This window comes from Trichoderma virens, assembly GCF_000170995.1.
Source record: "Trichoderma virens Gv29-8 chromosome Unknown TRIVIscaffold_73, whole genome shotgun sequence".
NCBI classification, from domain to species: Eukaryota; Fungi; Ascomycota; class Sordariomycetes; order Hypocreales; family Hypocreaceae; genus Trichoderma; species Trichoderma virens.
This window is the reverse complement of record NW_014013676.1, coordinates 175,230-196,713: the sequence shown is the minus strand read 5'-3', so window position 1 is coordinate 196,713 and position 21,484 is coordinate 175,230. Positions and strand designations below refer to the sequence as shown.

Here is a 21,484-nt window from a genome sequence, read left to right as displayed (position 1 = left end):
TACAAACTCATATTCTCAAGGAAAAAGATTGACATTTAAAATATCCATCCAAGGATTGCCCCATATTGCATTCATATATGTCTTGAAATTTCTCGTTCTTATATTTACTCCTCAAAGAGACTCGAACGAAGTAAATAGAGACTTTTCGCGCTCATTAACGTTGGCAAGATGTAGTTGAGAAGCGGTGAATGTGCCCGCACCAGCTGGTGTAGAAGACCGCTAATGATTGCTATCGCCGTCTTCCAGTTTATTAAGTAGTGCCGCAGAAGAATTAAGCAAGAGTTTTTTGTCTTGCCTTGTCTCGAATATGGTTGAAAGCTCCATTGTGATTTTCCCGTTCCAAGGTGTCCATGGAGCCACAGGATACGATTTGGTCCGTCCTAGTCTCCGGAATCCAGCCATTCTGTGAGCACTTGCTTGCCGAGAATCCAGTCGCATGTGCCTTTAGCACGGCCACCTTTCTTGCTTTTCAGAGTATTTCTATCTTGAAGCGGGTCGGTCATGAAGAGTTCAGTTTGACAATGTTTAAGATCACCTTGGGTACCATCCACCCTAGGTTTACACCATACGTGAGGTACTTGGATTTGCGAAGTAGAGAGGCTACATAGTTCATGTACATATAAATTACGAGTCATGATTTGTTATCACTCTGTTGCTCTCATATTGAACGCCTATATGCGGGTGGCTTCCTGTTACAGACGAGTTCACGATGCATCATGCAGGCCGCCTCATGTTTGGTAGCTGCTACTAGTAAGGCAATATTTTATATGAAGAGAATACAATACGAATGAAAAGGGGAGTCGCGGCCAATCGTGGTGGGAAAGGAGGTAGTGTTGCCATCGACACATTTTCACCAGGTTGTAAATATGACAGCAGCTCCTTTGTACATGCAGCCGCCTTCGCAGCAGTATAGTGAAGCCAGCCGTCGTTCTTGTGGGAATTGGCGTAATCAGAGATGTCACGGATGATGATGCAAGAGTATTCGGTCATCAATCCCGCTGTTTCCATCTCAAACCAGGGCACACCGCCGAAACCTGTCCTGGCAGTGCCGTTTGTAGTACGCATGACTCTGTCTCCAAATGCAATCAACCCGTAGTGTATTTGGGGACCAGGAAACTCGCGATCTTGTCTCTGGATAGCTCTCTGATGGTCACATTGGTCACAAGTAGGCTGCTTCTATACATGATGATAAACTGCTTCATAGAGAACATCTGTGCTGCAGTCTGGTTGTTGATAGAGAGAGACGTGGCCCCTTCTGCAGCATCAGAGACACGAGTTCTTCAATTCTGTTATCACTGACAAGATGATCAGACCGCATATTCTCAACTGCACTCCGCAGCAAAGGCGGAGGAGGCCACAAGAAGCCCTTGAGAACGAAGCCACCATCAGTCTCCTTGCCTGGACCATACTGAACAACGCTACCGTACTCTCCGTTTGGCATGCTCACAACCACGTCGCCCAGAGGAATATCATTTCTCTCGCTCGGCACACCGCCGCCTATTCCGATAAGAAACCGGGGAGTAATAGCAGGAAACGTGCGGGCCAAGTTGTTTGCGACCGTCGCGGCAGAGCCCTTGCCTTTGACTGCCTGGAAGACACGCAAGCACAGTGTTGTGCCCGTGAAGGTCTCCCAACAAGGTAAGTATTGAAATCTCCCTGTTTTTGCTGAAGGCGAGGGTGTTCTTTATCCAACATGTAACGAACAGCGCTCATTTCCATGCTCATGGCACATACCACCGCAACAGTATATCTTTCGTAAGACATGCTGCCTCCATCGCGGCTCTCCATCTCTGGTGCTACTTCGCTGCGTCAATAATGCAACCATCGCGATAAACAAACGTCCGCAAAGTGGCTCAGATCACGGAAGCCTCCATCACCCTGAGAAGCGCTTCGTCCAGCCTGATTCCAGGCATCTTACACTGATCCTGTGCGGGGTTTGTTTCCTGTCATATCATGCAGGAGGGTGTAACTGGACTCGAGGCGTGCGCTCACCAGTATCGGCGCGTTTGCCACCCGATTTCATGTAATCTGTCAATAGCTTCTTTTCCACCAATACCAGGCAAGTTCGATAGATATAGCCACACCACAAGCCAAGCGAATGGAGATGGCCAGCAGAACCGCGTGTTCGTGAACTCTTTTCCCAAAATCCGGGGTTGACAGGCTTTTGTTCGGGGGCCGGTGATTTCCCTTGTCAGGTTATCTCCGAGAAAGAGGTTGATGGAAATGCCATCACATGCCATGACAAAAGTTAGAGGCGTCTCGTTAACTCTTCAAGTTCACGTCATAGAGATTGTCATTTGCCATTCGAAGCTCAGCCTCTTTCACATAATTATCCTACCTTGCGCAGTTGCCGAAGTCAATTCTTACATGAACAGTCTCCCCGCCTTCTACAGAGAAGCACATGCACTTATCAATGCACAATTACAAATCTACGACAACCCATCCACAAGTAAATAGTTGGATTAGAACTGTAACCAGCGCTGCATAAACCCAGATTAAACGGCGCTAAAGAGGCCAGAAAGCATTTAAATAGCTACTTGAATAATATTTCTCAAGTGTCTACACCATCATTTGCTGTAGGTAATCCCTCCAAGAAGCTGTTAGTCAACGGCTCCGTCTCACTAGTTCCCCTGTCCAAAAGCTTAGCGTTTCTTCCTCTTTTGAAAATCAGCCCTAGATCGCAAGAGATTACCTGTTTAGGCAGCGCTAGGACCTCGCATCGAGAAAGATTTCCAGATTGGTCGACGTCAGCTTCTGTGGCTATGATGGTTGTTGATCCTTGGAATTGCGTTTCTCTTAGATTCCGGGCACTCATTACGTACCCAGTGCTCGTCGACCAGGTTGACAGGACAACTTTAGGCGAACTCCTGATATTGAATGACAGCCCCTTGAGGATGTATACATGTAGACTGATGCGGTTGAGTGTGTCAAAGAACGATAGCACAAATTCTATATATAGCTCATAAAGTCCCAAATTCAGGTGAAAGAGAGCTGATATTCCCATCTTCAGCTCATCATTCTACTTCGTCTAATCTTTCAATTGCCCACTTATAAGCATCCATACGACCCGCATTTGGTCAAATTTCGCTGCGATGATTCACTCAGCCATGCTAGCAAGTCTTTTGTTCGTCGCAGACCTCGTCTCTGCAGCTTCTCAACCTCAGGATCCTCCCACCATCCATCTCTCCTCAGGCACAATTCAAGGAAACACATGCAAACACACTCCTGTAAAGCAATTCCAAGGCATACCCTATGCTCATCCACCCGTCAGCTCCCGAAGATTTATGCCTCCAGAGTTGTTCAATGGTCGATACCCAAACGGGCATCTAGACGCGACAAAACCACCACCCGCATGTATTCAATGGGGGTCTCTCTTTGATGTGACCGACACCCCCTTATCAGAAGATTGGTGAGCGCTTTTAAATTCTTATTTACAGTATAACATATCATATACATACTAACACTATTTTCTAGTTTATATCTAGATGTCTATGTCCCCCAACACGCAACATCCAAATCATCTCTCCCCGTCAAAGTCTGGGCTTACGGCGGCGGCAACGACGGAGGAGCCCTCACGCTCCCCCTCTACGACTCCTGCAACCTAGCCACAGATGCCATCGTCGTCAAATTCAACTACCGTCTAGGTCCTTTCGGTTTCCTAGCACTGCCAGATGCCGGCATCAAAGGAAACATGGCAATCCAAGACTATCTTGCGGCTCTCACCTGGGTAAAACACAACATCAAGGCTTTTGGCGGCGATTCATCCAAAGTTATGCTCTTTGGTCAGAGTGCCGGCGCAGATGATACGTTTGTGGTTTCAACGCTGCCCGAGGCAAAGGGTCTGATCTCTGCTGCTGTGATGGAATCTGGAGGAGGCCAAGACGTAATTCCGTATAAAACAGCCACAAACACGGGACGAAGCTTCGCAAAGACGCTCAACTGCAGTTCAAACGACGTAAGTAACGACCTCATTCTCACCATGTATCGACATCATTTATTCTCAAACTAACATGGATGTTGGTTTAGTTGTGCTGTTTACAATCCAAGTCTGTCAAGGACCTCATTCAAGCTCACGCCGAGACCCCAGCCCTCCTCGATCCACGCACCAACGGCGGCCTCCTCAGCACCGTCTTCGGTATCAACATCCCCAACATCTCATCTCTCGACTCTTCAGTCCTCGATGGCGAAATAATCAAGCACCAGTCTCTATCAGTTGGCTCTCAAGTCCCCATCATAGCCGGCCAGAGTAAGCCATAAGCCACAACACACAACAGATCCAGAAGCTCACCTCCCGAAACAGATGAACTAGACAGCAGCCTCCTCGTCCTCCCATACTACTTCTCCTCCTCTTCCAATGAACTCACCGAAGCCAATTACACAGACTTCCTCTCCGAATGGGGTCCCTATTCCTCCTCCATCTCCAAAAACTACCCCCTATCCCTCTTCAACGCCTCAGGCTCTACCCCCCTCGCCGTCATAGCCGCCATCACCCACATCACCACCGTCGCCAGCTTCAACTGTCCCGCCTACAAAGCCCTCCGCGCCTCCAAAGCCCCAGCCTACGCCTACCGCTTCAACCGCACCCTCTCCTGCCCCTGGCTCATCGAACAAGGCCAGCCATTCCCTTCCGCAGAACTCGCCCCTTTCTTTGGAAGCATGCACACGGCTGAGATCCCTTTTGTTTTTGGTAACATGGATAACCAGCCCTTTGGCAACGGCACGTGCAATGCATCGAAACAAGACCGCAGCATAAGTGCTTCTATGATTGCTGCTTGGACGGCTTTGGCTGAAAGGGGAAATCCCGAGACGAAGAGTGTGAAATGGCCTCGTTTTGATGTTCACTCTAACCGAGGCGTGTTTATTCAGGACAGCATTGCGCCAGCGGAGTTGGATTTCACAGAATGCGAGTTTTGGGATCAGATTTGGGCGGCAATGGGCGGTGTTGATTTTGGCAAACAATAGTATGATCTATTAGAAGATGGATTTATAAAGTAAAAATCCAAGAATAAATCCCAATGTTTATAAAGCAAGTATTCAACTATACTCGCTCATTAATAATTGAAGCGCGGTTATATATATACATTAAAAAATGCCAATCGCAAAGCAGCTGATCCCATCGTGTGAGCCACTTTACATGACGCCGGGTATTTACACGGTCCATTTTCATCTTCATAAGACCGATCCAATAGTCGGAAAAAAACAACCAGTTCTACGCACGTTTCTTTAAAGCAGCAACACTCGCATTCTATGCGTGAGGATCCGGTAGCCAAAGAACCAAATCCTGGTCTGCTGTCGCGAAAAAGTTGAACCGCGGGTTGAAGGCCAGTACCGCCGCCTCTCTCTTATCAGGCAGTGTCCATGTTGGGTCCAACACTTTGTTCTCCGCCGGCTGCTTCAGCGTATCCCAAACCAGCACGTCCTGTTTAGCACCACCGCTGAGCACATATCGTCCATCCGGTGCAAAGCAGCAGTCTCCGCTGCTTTCAAATGCGCTGGGATCGGTTGGAGTAGGGGCGGCGCCGTTTGCGGCAAGGTTCTCGCCCGGGGCAAGTCGACGCGTCCCACCTGCGGGCCGTCGAAGATAGGCTTTCAGATTGCCCTGGAAAGCGTCGAGAAGGAAATGCCCACGGCCCTTTGTACCCACAAGGACAGTTTTACCATCGTTTGAGAACTCGAGCTTGGTCCACCCCTTGACCAGACACTGGGAATCGACTCCACGGCACTCCTCTACGATATCAATCGTGGCAAACGGCGCTTTGTCGTAGTTTCGAACGTCGTACATTAGGACGGTTCCGCTGCTGGGGCATGCAACGGCAAAGACCGTCCCTGAAGGGTCGTAAGCGGCAAGGTACGGCGATCTAAGGAAGAGCTGGCCCTGCCAATGTTTCGTCTGTGTATCCCAAAGCCGGACGGTGTTATCCTGTGAACAGGATATAAAGTTGTCGCTACCGGGGTGTACCGCAAGCGCTGTGACGGCAGCATCGTGGCCTTCGAAGTAGCGAATGAAGGAGTTGTCGTGAGTAGCGAGGTATCGGATAGCATCTAGAGAGGTTAGATGCGAGTAGGGGCAAAAGGACAGCAGGGAGTGTCATTACGGTTCTGTTTGGTACTGGCGTATATTATACTAGACCTAGTATGTGTAAACTTTGCCAGCTTGACACCGTACTTCTTGCTGAGCAGGCTCTTGTCGTGACGCCCCTCTCGGACGTTGTAGATCTGGATTGTCTCGTCGCTCGCAGAGGTCATCAGCAGCTCGCCGTCGTCATCGTAGTCAATTGAGAGCACGCGAGGCTGAGGCCGTCCATCCTTGATATCATCGCGCCGTAGCAACTAAATAGAGGAGCCAATTCACGTCAGCTCCGGTCAGTCGACGGTGTAGCGGAGGCAAAACAAACGGACCTTGGTCGGGCGAAAGCTGGACACGACGTCGCTGAGATTGGACACGGGCGCGCTGGCCGCCAGATTCCTTGAGATGCTGAGCGATGGAGAGCCGTTTGAGCTGGCGGGAAGATCGAGATCCATGGGCGTGGAAGCCATTTTGTCGGCGAATTCCTAGCGCCTGAAGCCAAGCTGTGGTGATGCGATGCGTCTTCCGACTGAGGCCACAGAGGCCGCTGTAGCGTCGCAGGGGCTCCTTTAGCAGTCGCGATGAGAAATTGAGGCGATGATGTGCGATTTGGGCTCTTGACTGTGGTGAATTGAGCGGTTGGTGGAGGAGTGGATGCGGATAAGGTTCTGAGTTTGTTGGAGGCGTGAAATTGTGTTTGTGCTTTTGCTGGAGCAACGACGTCACGGTTCTGGGTATTTTTTTTCGCGTGGCCGATTTCGACGCCAAAGCACGTGCCACTCAGAGGTGAGGAGCTCTATAAGAGAAAACGGGAAATTGATAGATAATTGCCTTGCATATTCATTAAAGATTAGTAAAATAAAAGAAATTATTGTTAGAAGCTTTAATTCTTTAATGAGTATAGTAGTCAGAATGGGTGAGAATGATGATGCTTTGTTTGATCAATCCTACACTGAATACGCAGCTACATCATGGCTCAACACCGAGGTCAGCATCCCGTATAAGTCACATACATTTATATATGGCCAAAACCAAGCTGGGATGCTGGATAACATTAGCGATTCCGTTTACATATTTCCAACAAAAAAACAAATAAAGTCACACTTGCTAACTGAAACCCATCTCATTCTTTGGTCTCCTCTACATGTACTTCTCTCACTGGCGCTGCCTCTATATCCGGCTCACTAGTCTGTAGAAGCTCCCTCTGCACCATGATACATCCCGGCCTCAGCTCATCCGACTCAATTACCGCATCCGGTGGCTTCTGCGCAGACACCTCCGTAACGGTGCCGCTCGTCTCTCCCATCAGGCCGTCGCTATGGCTCAGCTTGGCCCAGTCAGGATGCTGCAAGCTGCCCTTGTATCCGCCGAGCCGATCGGCGCTGACAGCCGTTGCGGCACTACCAGAATTCGTCGCGGACTGGACGCCGGCTATGAGCATGTCCCGGATGATGACGAGATGACGGAATATCTGGGGGAGATTTGCGCATAGAATGGCGCCGCAGGGTTCCCAAGCCGATAGAATTCCCAGACTGGCCTCGTGCCCTGATGTAAGAGACACTGTCAGTTAGCATCTATATCCCCCACCTCTCTTCTTAGGCGGTTGGCAAGGGACTAAATGAAAGAATGAATCAAGACTTACACGTAAAATCCGCAGACGCAACGCCAAACACAAACGTCAGTCTCGCTGCGCTAATCGCACACGTTGCCAGCCCAATCCCAAACATGAGGCACAGAATAACCTTCTTCTCTCGGGCAGTCTGAAGCCCCAGTATCACCGGGATCGGCATCATAAACACCCACATGTCCGTCACCATGTTCGTCACATTGGTAAAGTATGTAAAGGCCTCCTTGTTGATGCATTTCCCCTCCGCCTCACCCCACCAAGCCTGGATGGGCCGGCAGCCAAATCCCAAAACCACTTCCATGACAGCAACCCAGGCGCATACGAAGCAGGCCGTGCCGATGATAATCAGGCGAAATTTACGGGTGACAAAGATGCGGTGGTACAGTGCAAGGATGGAGAGCTTTGTGAAGGCGATGGCGAGGTCGTAGAAGTGGCTAAAGATGTAGTCGCCCTGTCGAGTGATGAATGATTGTCAGTGAATCATCATCTTGTATATCTGAAGTTAAAGTTGAACAGGAGCCTTGCCTTGAGAAACAGTTGCACGTCGTGCTCGGGCACAGCCTCGATATGCCTTCCAAGTCCATGTGGCGGTCCTGTATCGCAAAGTCAATATTCCTGTACTACCAATAAGTCAGAGCTGGTGGCATCATCTTCCAACATACCGTAGACCAGCCCAGTCGCACACACAACCATGGCCACAAGCTTCAAAGCCTTGGTCAGCCCCCCAAACTTGAAACAGAGTCTTGAAAGCATACCGTCGCAAAGAGCATAAGATAGTCGTCAAAGGCAAATCCCAGCCCTGACGGTCCAGTTGCTGATGCCCACAGCCTCCACCCAGTGCTGAATGCCTCGAGTGCAATGGGGATCGCATACATGACGGTGACCACGTGCGTTTTGGACTCGGCCAAGTACTCCGAATCCATGCCGAGCGTCGAATTTGTCGCCATGATTTTGCGTGGTTGGGTATAATGGGTATAATGTAGTCTTCCTTATCTATTAATATCTGGCCTGGTGATGTTCAAAGAAACAGCGAGCAGCGAAACCAGCCGCCGCCCCTTTGCGACTGTATTGTATCTTTATATTTATATGTATATTCTCAAGCAATATTCCCACGGGCCACCAAAAGCCCTCGCAGCGCGAACGACGTCCTCGTCATATGAGTCGCGCGGGGATGTTCGGATTATCGACAGCTCGTAACAGCAACAATGGAGCCCATGCGTCACTGACACGCCGTCGTGCCCGGTCATGGGCAAGCACATAAAATATGCATAAATGAAAGAGAATAAAAAAACATGGACAAGAAGCGAAAGGCGCGCAAACTGATAGACGTGGGAAAGAGATGGAGAGAGGAGGAAGAAAGAAGGGTCGAGGCTGCAGCAAACCACTCTTTACGCTTTGCATGGACATGTACATGTAGTTAAGCACCATCGATCGCTGTATGGCTTACTATTACGGAGCACACATGCGATATCACTGCCTACTGCTTCTGTACAGATTCGTACAGATACATACATATTCAGAGCAGCCCACCTTACGGTACCACGTCGAATCGAGTTGGTCAAATCACTAGAGGGGATCCTTTTTGCTCCTCACGGACCGATCCGTCCACTTAGACGCCGCCAAACTGGAATGAAGGAAGCCCAACGATCACCATTTTGGCAAGGCTCTGCTGCAGAATAAGCCACAGTGAAAAAAAGAAGGCGAGAAGAAGACGAAGAAAAGCCCCGAGAGAGAAAGAGGAGCAAAGTCAAAGGCTACACATTTGCTCCTAAACCGGCGCTAGGGTGGGGGGGACAGTTCGCCCAACACTTCAAAGTGTGTAAAGCAAGATGGCCACCAGATCCGCTCTGCATACATGTGTACTCGTACATGTAGGTAGTTTGATTCCCTGCCTAATTAATCTGCAACAAAGGAAACTCAATCTCGAATGCAGACGCCACCGCGAGAATGGAAGGGAAATAAGCTGCGTGTGGCGAAGCAAACAATGACCGCAGAGAGCCGTAACTGGACTCGAGGGCCTCGTTCTGCATGTACTTGTACTGTACCTACCTGGGTACGCACATGACGTATTGATGCAAGGAATGGAACATTACAGGCTGTTATGCGGCAGTGAGCATTTTGTAAAGCACGTTTCGATGGCTCAGATGCCGCTCTGGGTTGTTGTTCTGCCGTTTGACATGATCTTCAACATTGAATCTTGGTACACATAATCGGTGCATTTTTTTCAAAGCATCGTCGAGCTTGAAAAGATCAAAAGAATCGACAAAGAAGAATCGAGATTGTCTTTAGAGCTGATAGCCCTCTCATCACTTCTGCCACCCCCATTCATGCTTACCGATGCGCTGCACTCTAATCTGTCCCCTCACCACATCAGTTATATGCACATATTCGGCACACAGCTGTTAATATAACTTGAAACGTGCCAACCAACATCCAGCTGCAAGCAACACATATTGACAGATTGCCAAAAGAACGGAATTCCAGTCTCCTTGTGAGAAGCCTACTGTACGTATTACTGCAGAGGGTGGGACAGAGAAGATCCTGGGCAGCCATGCATGTAAGACGGCACCCAAGCAAGGCTAGCCGGAATCAAGGTTATGACACGAAATTCAATAACTTGAAAGTCAATGCTATCGAACAGGACGAGTATTCGTACAGGTACTCCGTACACACTCACATTGTCGAATTTCGCCTCGCACAAAAGCACATGTCGGATCCCACATGAATCGCCACGCTATTTGCACGTTTGTATGTGTGCATGCAGACATACATACAGGTACATGTTGTTCAGCTGTGGAATGCCCACGAGTCCTGCGATCGGTCTTATGAACGGCTTCCCGTGAATGCAGCTCAGCCGTTCAGAACCCGAAACAAGTATGCCGAGCTGCGGCCGAGGGAACTGATCATGTCTCACTCGCCCTTTCAACCAACGAGACTCGACTCTCCATCACGCGCGCTGTTGGATCAGGCATGGCTTCCCTTGTTAACGGAAGACTCAAATCATATCATCTGAGAGAGAAGATCATCAACTCGAACCCCCTGTAATAGCTCCGCCACTTGATAACAAGCTTCGGCCCCCTGCAGAGGCTACATAATATTATACAGAAGCTCAGTTCTGCCAAGAGACGCGGAATCTTGCTCATTCACCCATCGGAACAAGGCGCAAGGATTGACACGTCTCCAATACCACCGTACAGGAGCAGCACGATATTCCGGCTTGTGCACCACATCACATCAAAATGTGGCCGCAAGCATCCGCATTTTAAGCTTCCTTTGTCTGCCAGGGCCGCTCCGATTTCCTAAACTCAATCTCGAGGTGGCTGGCTGCATCTTGGCCTGCGCTGTGCCGTATTATTAACACATCAATGTAACTTGAAACCACATGCAACCAACAACGAGCCGCAGACACCGCCTCATGCACCCGAATTTTCAGCTGCTTTTTGCGCATTTTATTTTCATATCCCTCATCTGCTTGAGGCCGAGATGTCCAGAGCTGCAGCAGTGTATCAGTACCAGTATCGATAGGCGCATCGTGTAGAATGTCCGATGTAGCGTTGGATGCATGTATGTACTATAGGTAATAACGATAAAGCTCAATGCTTCACATCTGCCAGCTGGCAAACCACTCGATGAAGACTGTTTAAACTCTTTGCCATCTCTTTTTTCTCTCCTTCACTCTCACAGTACTACATATGTGAAAATTCTCCTCTCTCTCTCTCAATCTCAGTCTCTTGAATAAATAGCCCTGAAATTCACTCTCAAGGCCAAGAGAAATCTCCTCACAATGAGGCCCATCATCAGCTTCATCCTCCTTGCCTTTGTCACAACCACACACCAAGCGGTATCCAAACCTGCGCCTCCTCGAGTTGATTTGGGTTATGCCGTCTACCAGGGTATCTACAACACCACCGTCAACCTGAACATATTTAAAAGGTACCTACGCGTCATCATCTCTCTACCTCTTTAAATCATTGAAGAGAACAGGAACAAAAACACTCACCACTCCGCAGCGTCCGATATGCTGCTCCGCCAGTGGGCAAGCTGCGATGGCAAGCTCCCCGAGAACCCCCAAAAGCCACGACCCCAAATCGCGTCGTTCCGGCCGTTGATCAGCCTCCCTGGTGCCCGCAGTCAGGAGCCTTTGGCGTGCCTCTGATATACGGCTTCAACTCCAACCTCGGCAATGAGGATTGTCTGTATCTCAACGTCTACGCTCCGCCGCAAGCCGAGAACTTGCCCGTCTTTGTTTGGATCCGTAAGCATGAAAGCATCACAATCGAGGCACGCATTGAACCGAGCTGACCTGAACAAACTACAAAGATGGCGGCGGTTATTCCGTCTTCTCCGCCACTTACGACCCCAGTTCCATGATGAGGACCAACAACAACAGCTTCATCGTCGTCGAAACCCAGTATCGCCTGGGCGCATTCGGCCAGCTAGCTTCAGCCGATGTTCATCAACACGGCAAGCTCAATGCCGGACTCCTGGATCAGCGCTTCGCCCTCGAGTGGGTGCAAAAGCACATTTCCAAGTTTGGCGGCGACCCATCGCGCGTGACTCTGGGCGGCGAATCGTCTGGTGCTGGATCTGTCATGTATCAGTCGTTGGCGTATGGGGGTGAAGAGTCTGGGCTCTTCAACAACGTATGTGATTTTTAAACCCTTTTATTCTTGTTGAGACCGTATAACTGACCTGGTCCAGCTCATCTTGGCAAGCACTTACGTTCCCCCAATTTACCCCTTCAGCCACCATATTCCCACCAGTCACTACAACGACTTTGCTGAAGCCGCTGGCTGTGGACAGGGCTCTGCTGCTCTGAGAAAGCACTCGAGTGTATTCGACTGCCTCGTCGCCGCCGACACCAACGTCCTGCAAAATGCTAGCGGCCTCGTATCGACTTCTACGGGCTATTTTGGGAGTTTCGCCTGGCTCCCAGTCGTCGACGAGGACATGATCCAGCAACGGCCCTCGGAACAGCTTCAGTGCGGCAAAGTCAGCGGCAAGCGAGCTTTGATCGGAGTACGATAATCCCTATCCATGAGGTCTCGGATACCACGTTTCCATGCTAATGCTTGATAGACCAATGCAAACGAGGGCGTCCCCCTGACGAATCCCAACATCACCACCAAGCCGGAATTCGACGCCTTCATCTCCTCCACCCTCCCTTTCCTCACCCACGCCGACATCCTATCCCTCAACCGCATCTACGACACGGCCACCGCCCAGCCGGGCGACAACGGAACCCGCTTCGACACATACGGCGACGTCGGCCCTACGGCAAACACCGTCTCGGGAATGGCCACGGGCATCCAGCAGACGGCCTTCAACGTAGCCGCCGAGTCCATCTTCCACTGCCCGTCGCAATGGATCGCCGAAGCCTTCAGCTCGCCGACCTCAGGGCGCCGCGCATGGAAGTACCAGTACTCGCTCGACCCGGCGTACCACGGCGCGGATCTCGGCGCCTACTTTGCCAGCAACGGCTTCCCGAATCCTGGTTTCCAGCACAGCTTCCACAGGATATGGGGCAATTTCATCGTCGGAGGCAGTCCTGTTATTTCCGTCGACGACGCAACTGCGGGAGCCGAGAATGCCACGGTGCCTGTTAATGCCAGCCACCCGGGGATGGTTTCGTGGCCGCAGTATAGCGAGCAGAGCCCAACGTTTATGAATCTCAATACGACGGGAGGTGAGGTGTCGTTGGTGACGGTGACGGACGAGCTGAGCTACTATGTGCGCCATGGAGAAGGCATCGTCAATACGTTTCGCCTGGCTAATGGGAGGAGCTGGGAGGGTGGACGTGGGGAGAGATGCGGATTCTGGCGAGCTGTTGCGCCAAGAGTGCCCAACTAAGGGAGGACTAGAGTTCCTTTTTCTGTTTTGCCATTTTCATTCTTCTTCCATTTTTTTCATAAATGGGTTAAAGTCTCAACCAACCCAAAAGACAGCATGATTTTGCCTGTATATATCATCAGGTGTCGAGGCTACATGTACTTACACGGATAGTAACGAGCCCCATAGTGAGATGAGTACATGTAATAGAGACAATGGCCTTTTGTAGCCCCCTATCCCTCTGCTCGGACTATTCCCCTGCTCTCCATAGAAGACAATTACCGCCTGGCCGGATAAGAAACAACCTAAGCTTATAGATTGGCTGCTGTCAGATCTCCTATCCGTTGCTCGTTTACTCGCGGCACTCGGGAATGCCCTCAGCAATCGCCATCGGCCACCGACAACCGCCCAGCTTCACGCACAGCAGAAGGCACATACAGCCTCCATCTTCGGCTTTTTGGCACCGCAATATCTGGATGCTGCATACATGTACATTGACTGCAAACAAGACACGCAACTTTACCGATAAACCGCTCCCCCCATCTAGCCCTGCGGCTTTCGTCGGCGCAACCGTAAGTCGAGTCCGCCAGCAAAAAAAACACATGTTTTAGCACAATTAATCGGAACCTCAACCCCACGACGTCCATCGAATCAAGCGACGCTGAATAATCGCGGGAGATTGCGGGGTGGAGGGCCGATGCGCTTTGGCTGAATCGGCTTATTTCTGGCCTGGGCAAGGATCTTGGTTCGCGCAAGCCTCCCCCCCCATGTGGAAAACGCTCTGCATCCCATGGCTGTCAAAGTTCAGTCTGAAGCCAAATATGGCGTTTGCAGCCGGCCGCGTTACGGCATCGGTCAGACCGGTGGCGTCTAATCAGGGCCGGTCATCGAGATAACGATGGAAGTAGAGAGAAAGGAAGAAAAGAGGGAAAAGAAGAAGAAAGGGGTGAATAAGAAGAAGCCGGGCGCTGCTATTCCATCATATCCACCGCCATCTTCGTCTCATCACATACATCCCGTCTGTCTGCCTGTCTCGCGGCCAAAACAGTCGCGACAGTAATATTTCCCACTCGCGTTATTCATCCATCAGCGTCAGCTTACTCAATTCCTCTTCCCTTCTCATCTCGACACCTCTTCAATTGACCCCCTAATCCCCAAGCAGCCGGCGCCAAACTCAACTCTCCTCAACCTTTTCCCCAGGCTTTCCGAATCTCCGTTCTTCGGCCACTGTGGCTCTCGGGACCCTTTTTTTTTTCTCCCTCTTCCCACGACACAATAGGCTTACCGCAGAGGAGCGCTGCATTGCCCCCAAAAAGCCATTTCCATACTCCATAAATACGGCGAGATATCGTTTGCTCCACCTGCGGGAACCCGGTCGTTCAAAAGCCAGAAGCTGTTGCCATTGCTAGCCGGGCCGCCGTCATCGGGTCTCGTCGCACCAAAAATCGAAATCCGTTCCTGCAGCTCCCAACAACCCTCTTTCTTTTAACCCGCAGCATTAGGCTCCGATCTTTGCTCTCTGGTTGCTTGTTCCTTGTTCCTTGCTCCGTGTAACACAGACGAGAAAAAGAAAAGAAAACAAAAGAAAGCCAGTTCGTTCGTCTTGCCACAGGCGCAAAAGGCGACAGGACAGGACAGGACAAGGGCCATGTCCACCACAATCGGGTACGTTGTTGCGATTCCCTCACGCGACTCAGCTCAACTCAGGACTCTCAAACTAACCACCTTGATGCAGTGGTTTTGCCGCAGGCGCTCTCGCGGCTTGCGGCGCCGTCACAGTCACTCACCCGGCCGAAGTCCTCAAGATCCGACAGCAGCTGCAGGGCGAGCTGCAGACCAAGGGCGCGCAGCCCCAGTACTACCGCGGCCCGATCCACGGCATCAGCGTCATCGTCAAGAATGAGGGCATCCGCGGCATCTACCGCGGTCTCGGCGCCGCCTACATCTACCAGGTGCTGCTCAACGGCTGCCGTCTGGGCTTCTACGAGCCCATGCGCAAGGGCATGTCCAACCTGTTCCTCGGCGACGAAAAGGCACAGAACCTCGCCATCAACGTCTTCTGCGGCGCCTCGTCTGGAATCATTGGCGCCGCCGCCGGAAGCCCCTTCTTCCTCGTCAAGACCCGCCTGCAGAGCTATTCGCCCGTCCGGCCCGTGGGCACGCAGCACAACTACCGCAATGCCTGGGACGGCCTGAGACAAATCTACCGCGGCGAGGGATTCTTCGGTCTGTATCGAGGCATCTCCGCCGCCATGGTGCGCACTGGCTTCGGCAGCTCCGTCCAGCTGCCGACGTATTTCCTGGCCAAGAGACAGCTGGTCAAGCACGCCGGCATGGAGGAGGGTCCTGCGCTGCATCTTGCCAGCTCTTCAGTCAGCGGCTTCGTCGTCTGCTGCGTCATGCACCCCCCTGGTGAGCATTACCCCTTCTTTTGACCTTTTCTTCTTCTCGTCGTCGAGTCCTTGCAGCTAACATGCCGACGCAGACACCATCATGTCCCGTCTGTACAACCAGCACGGCAATCTCTACAGCGGCATCTTCGACTGTCTTGGAAAGACGATCCGAACCGAGGGCGTCCTTGCCATCTACAAGGGCTTCATCCCTCATCTGGCCCGAATCCTGCCGCACACCATCCTGACCCTCTCCTTGGCCGAGCAGACTGCCAAGTTGGTGAGAAAGGTTGAGAACCGCATCCTGCCTATGCTAGGCTACGACGAGGAAGAGCGCCTCTAGATTCGAGGCCCTGCGTTTACAAAAAGTCCGGGGTTGCTTTTCATTCCCCACCCTGTCGGTCCTGTTATTTAAAGGAGGCCTTGTTTTATTTTTATTTATTTATTTTTCATCGCGCATACCATACAACTATTACTAAAAGTATACTTGTATGCTGTACATCTTTCAGGAGCGACTGCTCTGGTTTATAGATCACAAGGAGTATTTTCGGGGTGTCTCCTACACTTGGAAGAGAAGGGGCATAAGGCATGGGGGGATAAGGGAAAAGCTCAAGGCGGCATGATTTTTGCACTGGAGTTGGTAGTCTTCATGAATAGATCTGAGCGCACTGACGCTGCTGAAATATGTATTTATTTATTTCATTTTAAACCTCGTCTATTCTTTGTCCCTTTTTTCCTTCTTCTTGCTCGTCTCGTCCCATCTAGTTCTATAAGTGTGTATTCCGTACTTTGGTTTCTTTTTCTCTTTGTTTCTTCTAGCCCCTATTATGTTTTGAAACCAGTCCCTCCTATCCACCCATGGAACGCTTGCATCCGTAACACAGCTTCCCCGTATCAGCGCTCCCAGCGTCTTGTACCAGGTCATCCCCCAGCTCGCCAGCCCATGTTGAATCGCCCTCTTGGTCCAGGGTGATGCCGCATAAGCGACAATAGTGCGAAGTAACCAGCCGGTCCAGCTTACCCGCCGTGCGGACGACATTGGTCACAATGCCCGAGTAAGGGCCCTCCACGCCGTCGAAATAGCGAGCCATGACCTCTTCAATGCTCTGGTCCTTGTGAGAAACTACGCTAGACGCTGCTCCGTCGGCAGAGGGGACCAGTTCCTGGACAGAGGGCGTCGTGCCAAGATAGGTCATGACTTCGGCCTTTAGAATCTCTCGCAGGGGATAGTAGATGGGAAACTGAATCTTGGCATCTTCTTGGCTTGCCTCACCGGCACTAGCCGGATCTGCACTCGGCCGATAGGTGCAGACGGTGAAGAGTCCGTCGTTGATCTGCCAAGGCACAGCGAAGCCTCTGCCGTTTGCCACCTCGGACAAGGTCAGGGCGGCCAGCGCAGTGGTGCTGTGGCCAAACAGCAAGGCAGAATGAGATCTTTCCACGGCCACGTCGAGGAGAAGATGGCGAATGAACAGTCTCAGACTATCAGCGCGCGAAGTCACTGACGGCAGCGAGGAAAAGAACAGCTGTAGCCGCTCTGCATCGCTTTCACCCGCAGGTACCGGTAGTGCAGTCCAGTCAATCGTCTTGACACTGAGAACCTTGCTCAAGTGTATGCACTCAAACGAGACGTTGGGGAATCTCTCGCGGTACTTGGCTAAAAGTCTCTGTGCGGGGGTATCTTGGGAGTCTGTGCGGTTGGAAAGATCTGTATCAATATGAACCACGAGGGGCTCAAAGGGTGATGATCCCTTTCTTGATGCATGATATTTGGCCGTCTTGTCCAGAATTTGGGTGAGAACAGTAGAGGATGGTCCAAAGGAAAGGCCAGCGACGTATCTCCGCGGCTCAGGCTTTGTAGAAGTTCTGGTTTCCCGCTGGAGAACGGTGAATCTCTTGACGGCCTTGGAGTCGACATAGTCGATGAAGCAATCTCTGTTTTACGTATATGTAAGCATGTGTATGAGTTTGTCATGAGGGGTGAGTCAAGTCATGCGTACTGGCAGGTTGCAACATTGCGCAGTTCAAATGCGGCATCTGGTGCCTTGCAGCGCATGCATGGCCGGCTGGGGACTTGTGAGCCCGCCATTAGAGGCTATGGAAGTTATAAAGAAGTTGAGGAGAGAGAAGGAGAAGTATGAATGTGGTTGTGGGGTTCGTTCAGGAGACTGTTACAAGACTGTTCCTGGGGAAAATATAGTGGTGACTCTTTTGATACTGCTTTTGCAGTCTTACGGAGGTTGATGACTGGTTGCAGCTACAAGGATGCGGTTCTATGTAGGCAGAATGAAGAAAATGACATCGAATGTCAGATCCAGCAGTAGTTACAGGCAGTGACACATGTGGCGAGAATTTTTTTGCAGTTGACGCTGCCAAGGCGATGGTCACTGACGGTTTAGCGGCTTTACAGTGCAGCGGATGCTTGGAGCGACTGAGGTAAGCAGAAACACCAATAGCAGCCTCTTTCTTCTCTGCATTCAATGTTGGTTCTGAATCCCTCAACTCCCATCGTATCATCAATTCTTTTTTTAAATTCTTCTTCTTCCCTCTCCCCACCATTTATTGCCCTTGCTTCGTCACAAATCAAGGACCTGCTCTCTCCCTTTTTTTCTTATCTGTTCCCCCCTTCATGTTTCACCTGCAAACCCTCTGCCAAACTCATCGCGTTGCCGGGTAGCAGCACCAACTGCAGCTCGAGACCGTTCATTTCAACCCCCTGTCGGTAATTGCCTGTCCAACCATCTACCGAGACGAATCATGCACCATAGCGCATTCTAGCGCTCGCCTCGGGCCCCCATGCCCTGTTTCTGTGGGCTTTGCATTGACCTGGCGTGACATTTGCAGTTGCATACCGCGGCTAGCAGGACGACAAGCTTTCTCTGGCTTGCTCTTGGCTCTAATAGCTGGTCTACATGTACAGTATTGTACAGTACAGTATGGCTTCAACTTGCCGACATACTTGGGCGCCACAAAGACCAGACCAGACCGGACCAGACCCTGACCGAAACAGAGTTCAAGGTGCGCGTCTCCCGAGGCGCAGCAGTTCTGCCTCGGTGTACTACATACATACATACTGTATCTACCTAGACCTGCCTAAAACTGCCGCCGACCACAGCGGCTGTTCGAGCCCTGTGACGTCAAAACCGTCAAAAAGCCGCGTACCGTTGGCCACCCTGTGGCGCTGTCGATGGCTTAAGCCCAACTGTATTGGAAATCGAATTCGGCATCACATAATCAGCATTCCATGTTCCTTGATCCCAACCGTTGGCTCAGTATCAATCCCAAACAGCATCAAGCATTAACCGCCAGCGCATTGCTAAAACAAAAGCGCCCACCAGGCCCTGTTTCTGTTTCATCGTCCCCTTTTAAACTTGCTGATCTCTTCGCTGCCCGCATTAGCCAATCATCGCGCCCCTGATCCCTGTGGGTTTGCGCCGGTCAATGCAGCACGGCGATTCATTCAACGCCCACTCGCCCGACACGGCGCCTTGGAAGCTGAAACCGCATCAACCTCCTCCTCCTCCAGCATTGCACTGCTTTGCTCTGCTAGACGCCTGGATCCAACAGCATGGTCGTTCGAGCGGCCACGCGCTTAGACACTGGGCAAGACATTCTTCTCCGTAATACTACGACTACGACTACCACTACTTATTCTTGTCAGCCTCACTAGGCTTCCCTCTTTTGCGCTGCCCACCATCGCAAGGCTTACAACCAAGTACGAATACGGCATCTCCAGGTGCTCGCATCACCCGACCCCCAACGAGACCTGTCATCGCCGTCGACCTGGCCGCGGCCGCCCTTTTTTTTTTTTTTTTTTTTGGTGCTTTTTCTATTTTTCTGTTTTTCTATTTTCTGTGCTTCGCCTCATTTCTCGGTTGCCTCTGCCACGTCTCTGCTTTGCATCGAAGTCGTCCAGTGTTTATATATACACAACACACTGCTTGTTTACCCCTACTGCCACTATTACTTCCACTGCCACTACAACCACAGCTCCGAATCCGATCGACATTCCCACTGCCCCTCGGCTCCACACACCGACTTCTACTGTATCCAGACGCATCCTTCACTGTTCGACCTCGACCTCGACAACCTTACGCTTTGCTTGATCTGCTGCCAGAGCAAACGCATCCTTGCCAAGCATGGCTGCCCCTCGACAGGGAGAAACGAGGCCCCAAGAGGCGGCCTTTGCTGCCCACAGCTCCAGCGAAAACAATGGGCTTAACCGACGCAGTCGCTTACCCCTGGATACTGCGGTCGCTCCCGTGCACCAGAACGGCTGCTTTGAGATCGATCGTGTCATCAAGAGCGGCTGTGTCCAGAAGCGGACCCAAAAGACAAAGGTACGTCGCGCCACGGTGCAGCTCCGCCATTTGGTCCCAGCATTTGTGCTAACGCGTTTTGCGCCGCGATAGAACTGGAAGACGGTTTACCTTGTCTTGCGACCGAATGGCATCTCCCTCTACAAGGACGACAAGGAGGCCAAGCTCCGTCACCACCTCTACTTATCAGACCTCTCCGCCGTGGCCATCCTCAAGGACCCAAAACACAAGCGCAAGAACTTGTTTGGGCTCTTTTCTCCGTCGAGAAACTTTCACTTCGCCGCCCCCACGGCACAGGACGCGCAGGAATGGGTTGATTCAATTCGCAAAACCGCCAGGCTCGACGAGGAAGAGGAAGAAATGTACATGGGCAGTCCTGGGGCGCATATCTTGTCCCCCGGCGCGACTGACGCTTGGGGACAGCACGTATACAATAGTGCCTTCTCAAGCTCTCCCGAAAATCTAGGCGTGCTCGATCCGTCGGCGCACAAGTTCATGGGATCAAACCGTCGCTTGTCCTACACATTGGAATCCTCTGGCTTGTCCGGCAACGAAATGCTCTCCTACTCTGATTTCTCCGACACCGAAATTCCACGAGCACAGGGCGCCTCTTTTGAGAATCTGGCCGTCCAACTGCCCGCTGAAATGAGAGCCCAGGGCGTCCAGCCTCGACAGCCCAACCTGCCAGGCCAGCGACCCGAAACAGGCGCCCGCTCAGCGAGCCAAGTCAGTGCCGTGACCGCTGAGCAAGAGTCTGAACGCGTCGTCTGGCAGGGCTCTCTCTGGATGCAGCGAACCAAGGGCGGCGTTCGCCAGTGGAAGCACATGTGGGGGGTGTTGCGAGCCCGACAGCTGGTCTTGTACAAGGATGAGTCAGAATACTCTGCGCAGTCCATCATCGAGGTGTCTGATGTTGTCAATGTCGTCGAGATTGACCCCGTCAGCAAAAGCAAGACGCACTGCCTCCAGATCATCACGGAAGAAAAGACATATCGTTTCTGCGCGCCTGACGAGGAGTCCTTGGTGCAGTTTCTTGGTGCCTTCAAGAGCCTATTGGCCAAAAGGCGAGGACTCGAGGCTCGCGCAGCAGCAGCGGCGGCAGCAGCAACAGTCGTCGTCAACCCTCCTCCCTCATAATGCTTGGCTCGACCTCTTGTTCGAGAGCGTTGATTCAAGCCCGATATACCCTCACTCTCCATTTCCTTCTCTCTCTTTTTTTTCCCCTTGCTCAAGAACTTAGATGACCACCCCA

At 51.5% G+C, this 21,484-nt stretch overlaps 8 protein-coding genes across 8 annotated transcripts; 4 read left to right on the top strand and 4 right to left on the bottom strand.

Moving 5' to 3' along the window:
- Positions 1 to 558: 558 nt before the first annotated feature.
- Positions 559 to 1,788, bottom strand: TRIVIDRAFT_192299 (uncharacterized protein; the record flags this gene model as incomplete). The annotated part of the gene is made up of 4 exons (XM_014100000.1): positions 559 to 600; positions 847 to 1,176; positions 1,274 to 1,588; positions 1,636 to 1,788. The coding sequence occupies 4 exons, from the start codon at positions 1,786 to 1,788 to the stop codon at positions 559 to 561; spliced, it is 840 nt and encodes a 279-aa protein (XP_013955475.1).
- Positions 1,789 to 3,236: 1,448 nt separating this feature from the next.
- On the top strand, positions 3,237 to 3,874 carry TRIVIDRAFT_138016 (uncharacterized protein; the record flags this gene model as incomplete). Its single annotated transcript, XM_014099999.1, has 2 exons — positions 3,237 to 3,409; positions 3,475 to 3,874. Coding segments are annotated over 2 exons (573 nt in total), but the record flags the coding sequence as incomplete, so codon positions are not given.
- A 1,371-nt stretch (positions 3,875 to 5,245) lies between these two features.
- TRIVIDRAFT_192298 (uncharacterized protein) lies at positions 5,246 to 6,537 on the bottom strand (the record flags this gene model as incomplete). The annotated part of the gene is made up of 3 exons (XM_014099998.1): positions 5,246 to 5,967; positions 6,096 to 6,330; positions 6,400 to 6,537. 3 exons carry the CDS (start codon positions 6,535 to 6,537, stop codon positions 5,246 to 5,248), a joined length of 1,095 nt encoding a protein of 364 aa, XP_013955473.1.
- A 653-nt stretch (positions 6,538 to 7,190) lies between these two features.
- TRIVIDRAFT_52059 (uncharacterized protein) lies at positions 7,191 to 8,617 on the bottom strand (the record flags this gene model as incomplete). The annotated part of the gene is made up of 5 exons (XM_014100016.1): positions 7,191 to 7,612; positions 7,710 to 8,145; positions 8,238 to 8,287; positions 8,357 to 8,396; positions 8,450 to 8,617. The coding sequence occupies 5 exons, from the start codon at positions 8,615 to 8,617 to the stop codon at positions 7,191 to 7,193; spliced, it is 1,116 nt and encodes a 371-aa protein (XP_013955491.1).
- Positions 8,618 to 11,478: 2,861 nt separating this feature from the next.
- Positions 11,479 to 13,544, top strand: TRIVIDRAFT_52168 (uncharacterized protein; the record flags this gene model as incomplete). The annotated part of the gene is made up of 5 exons (XM_014099997.1): positions 11,479 to 11,627; positions 11,705 to 11,949; positions 12,015 to 12,337; positions 12,396 to 12,713; positions 12,774 to 13,544. The coding sequence occupies 5 exons, from the start codon at positions 11,479 to 11,481 to the stop codon at positions 13,542 to 13,544; spliced, it is 1,806 nt and encodes a 601-aa protein (XP_013955472.1).
- A 1,627-nt stretch (positions 13,545 to 15,171) lies between these two features.
- On the top strand, positions 15,172 to 16,256 carry TRIVIDRAFT_70356 (uncharacterized protein; the record flags this gene model as incomplete). Its single annotated transcript, XM_014099996.1, has 3 exons — positions 15,172 to 15,188; positions 15,259 to 15,935; positions 16,009 to 16,256. 3 exons carry the CDS (start codon positions 15,172 to 15,174, stop codon positions 16,254 to 16,256), a joined length of 942 nt encoding a protein of 313 aa, XP_013955471.1.
- Positions 16,257 to 16,761: 505 nt separating this feature from the next.
- On the bottom strand, positions 16,762 to 18,002 carry TRIVIDRAFT_52093 (uncharacterized protein; the record flags this gene model as incomplete). Its single annotated transcript, XM_014099995.1, has 2 exons — positions 16,762 to 17,806; positions 17,914 to 18,002. 2 exons carry the CDS (start codon positions 18,000 to 18,002, stop codon positions 16,762 to 16,764), a joined length of 1,134 nt encoding a protein of 377 aa, XP_013955470.1.
- A 2,050-nt stretch (positions 18,003 to 20,052) lies between these two features.
- Positions 20,053 to 21,369, top strand: TRIVIDRAFT_52227 (uncharacterized protein; the record flags this gene model as incomplete). The annotated part of the gene is made up of 2 exons (XM_014099994.1): positions 20,053 to 20,253; positions 20,326 to 21,369. The coding sequence occupies 2 exons, from the start codon at positions 20,053 to 20,055 to the stop codon at positions 21,367 to 21,369; spliced, it is 1,245 nt and encodes a 414-aa protein (XP_013955469.1).
- Between the last annotated feature and the right edge of the window lie 115 nt (positions 21,370 to 21,484).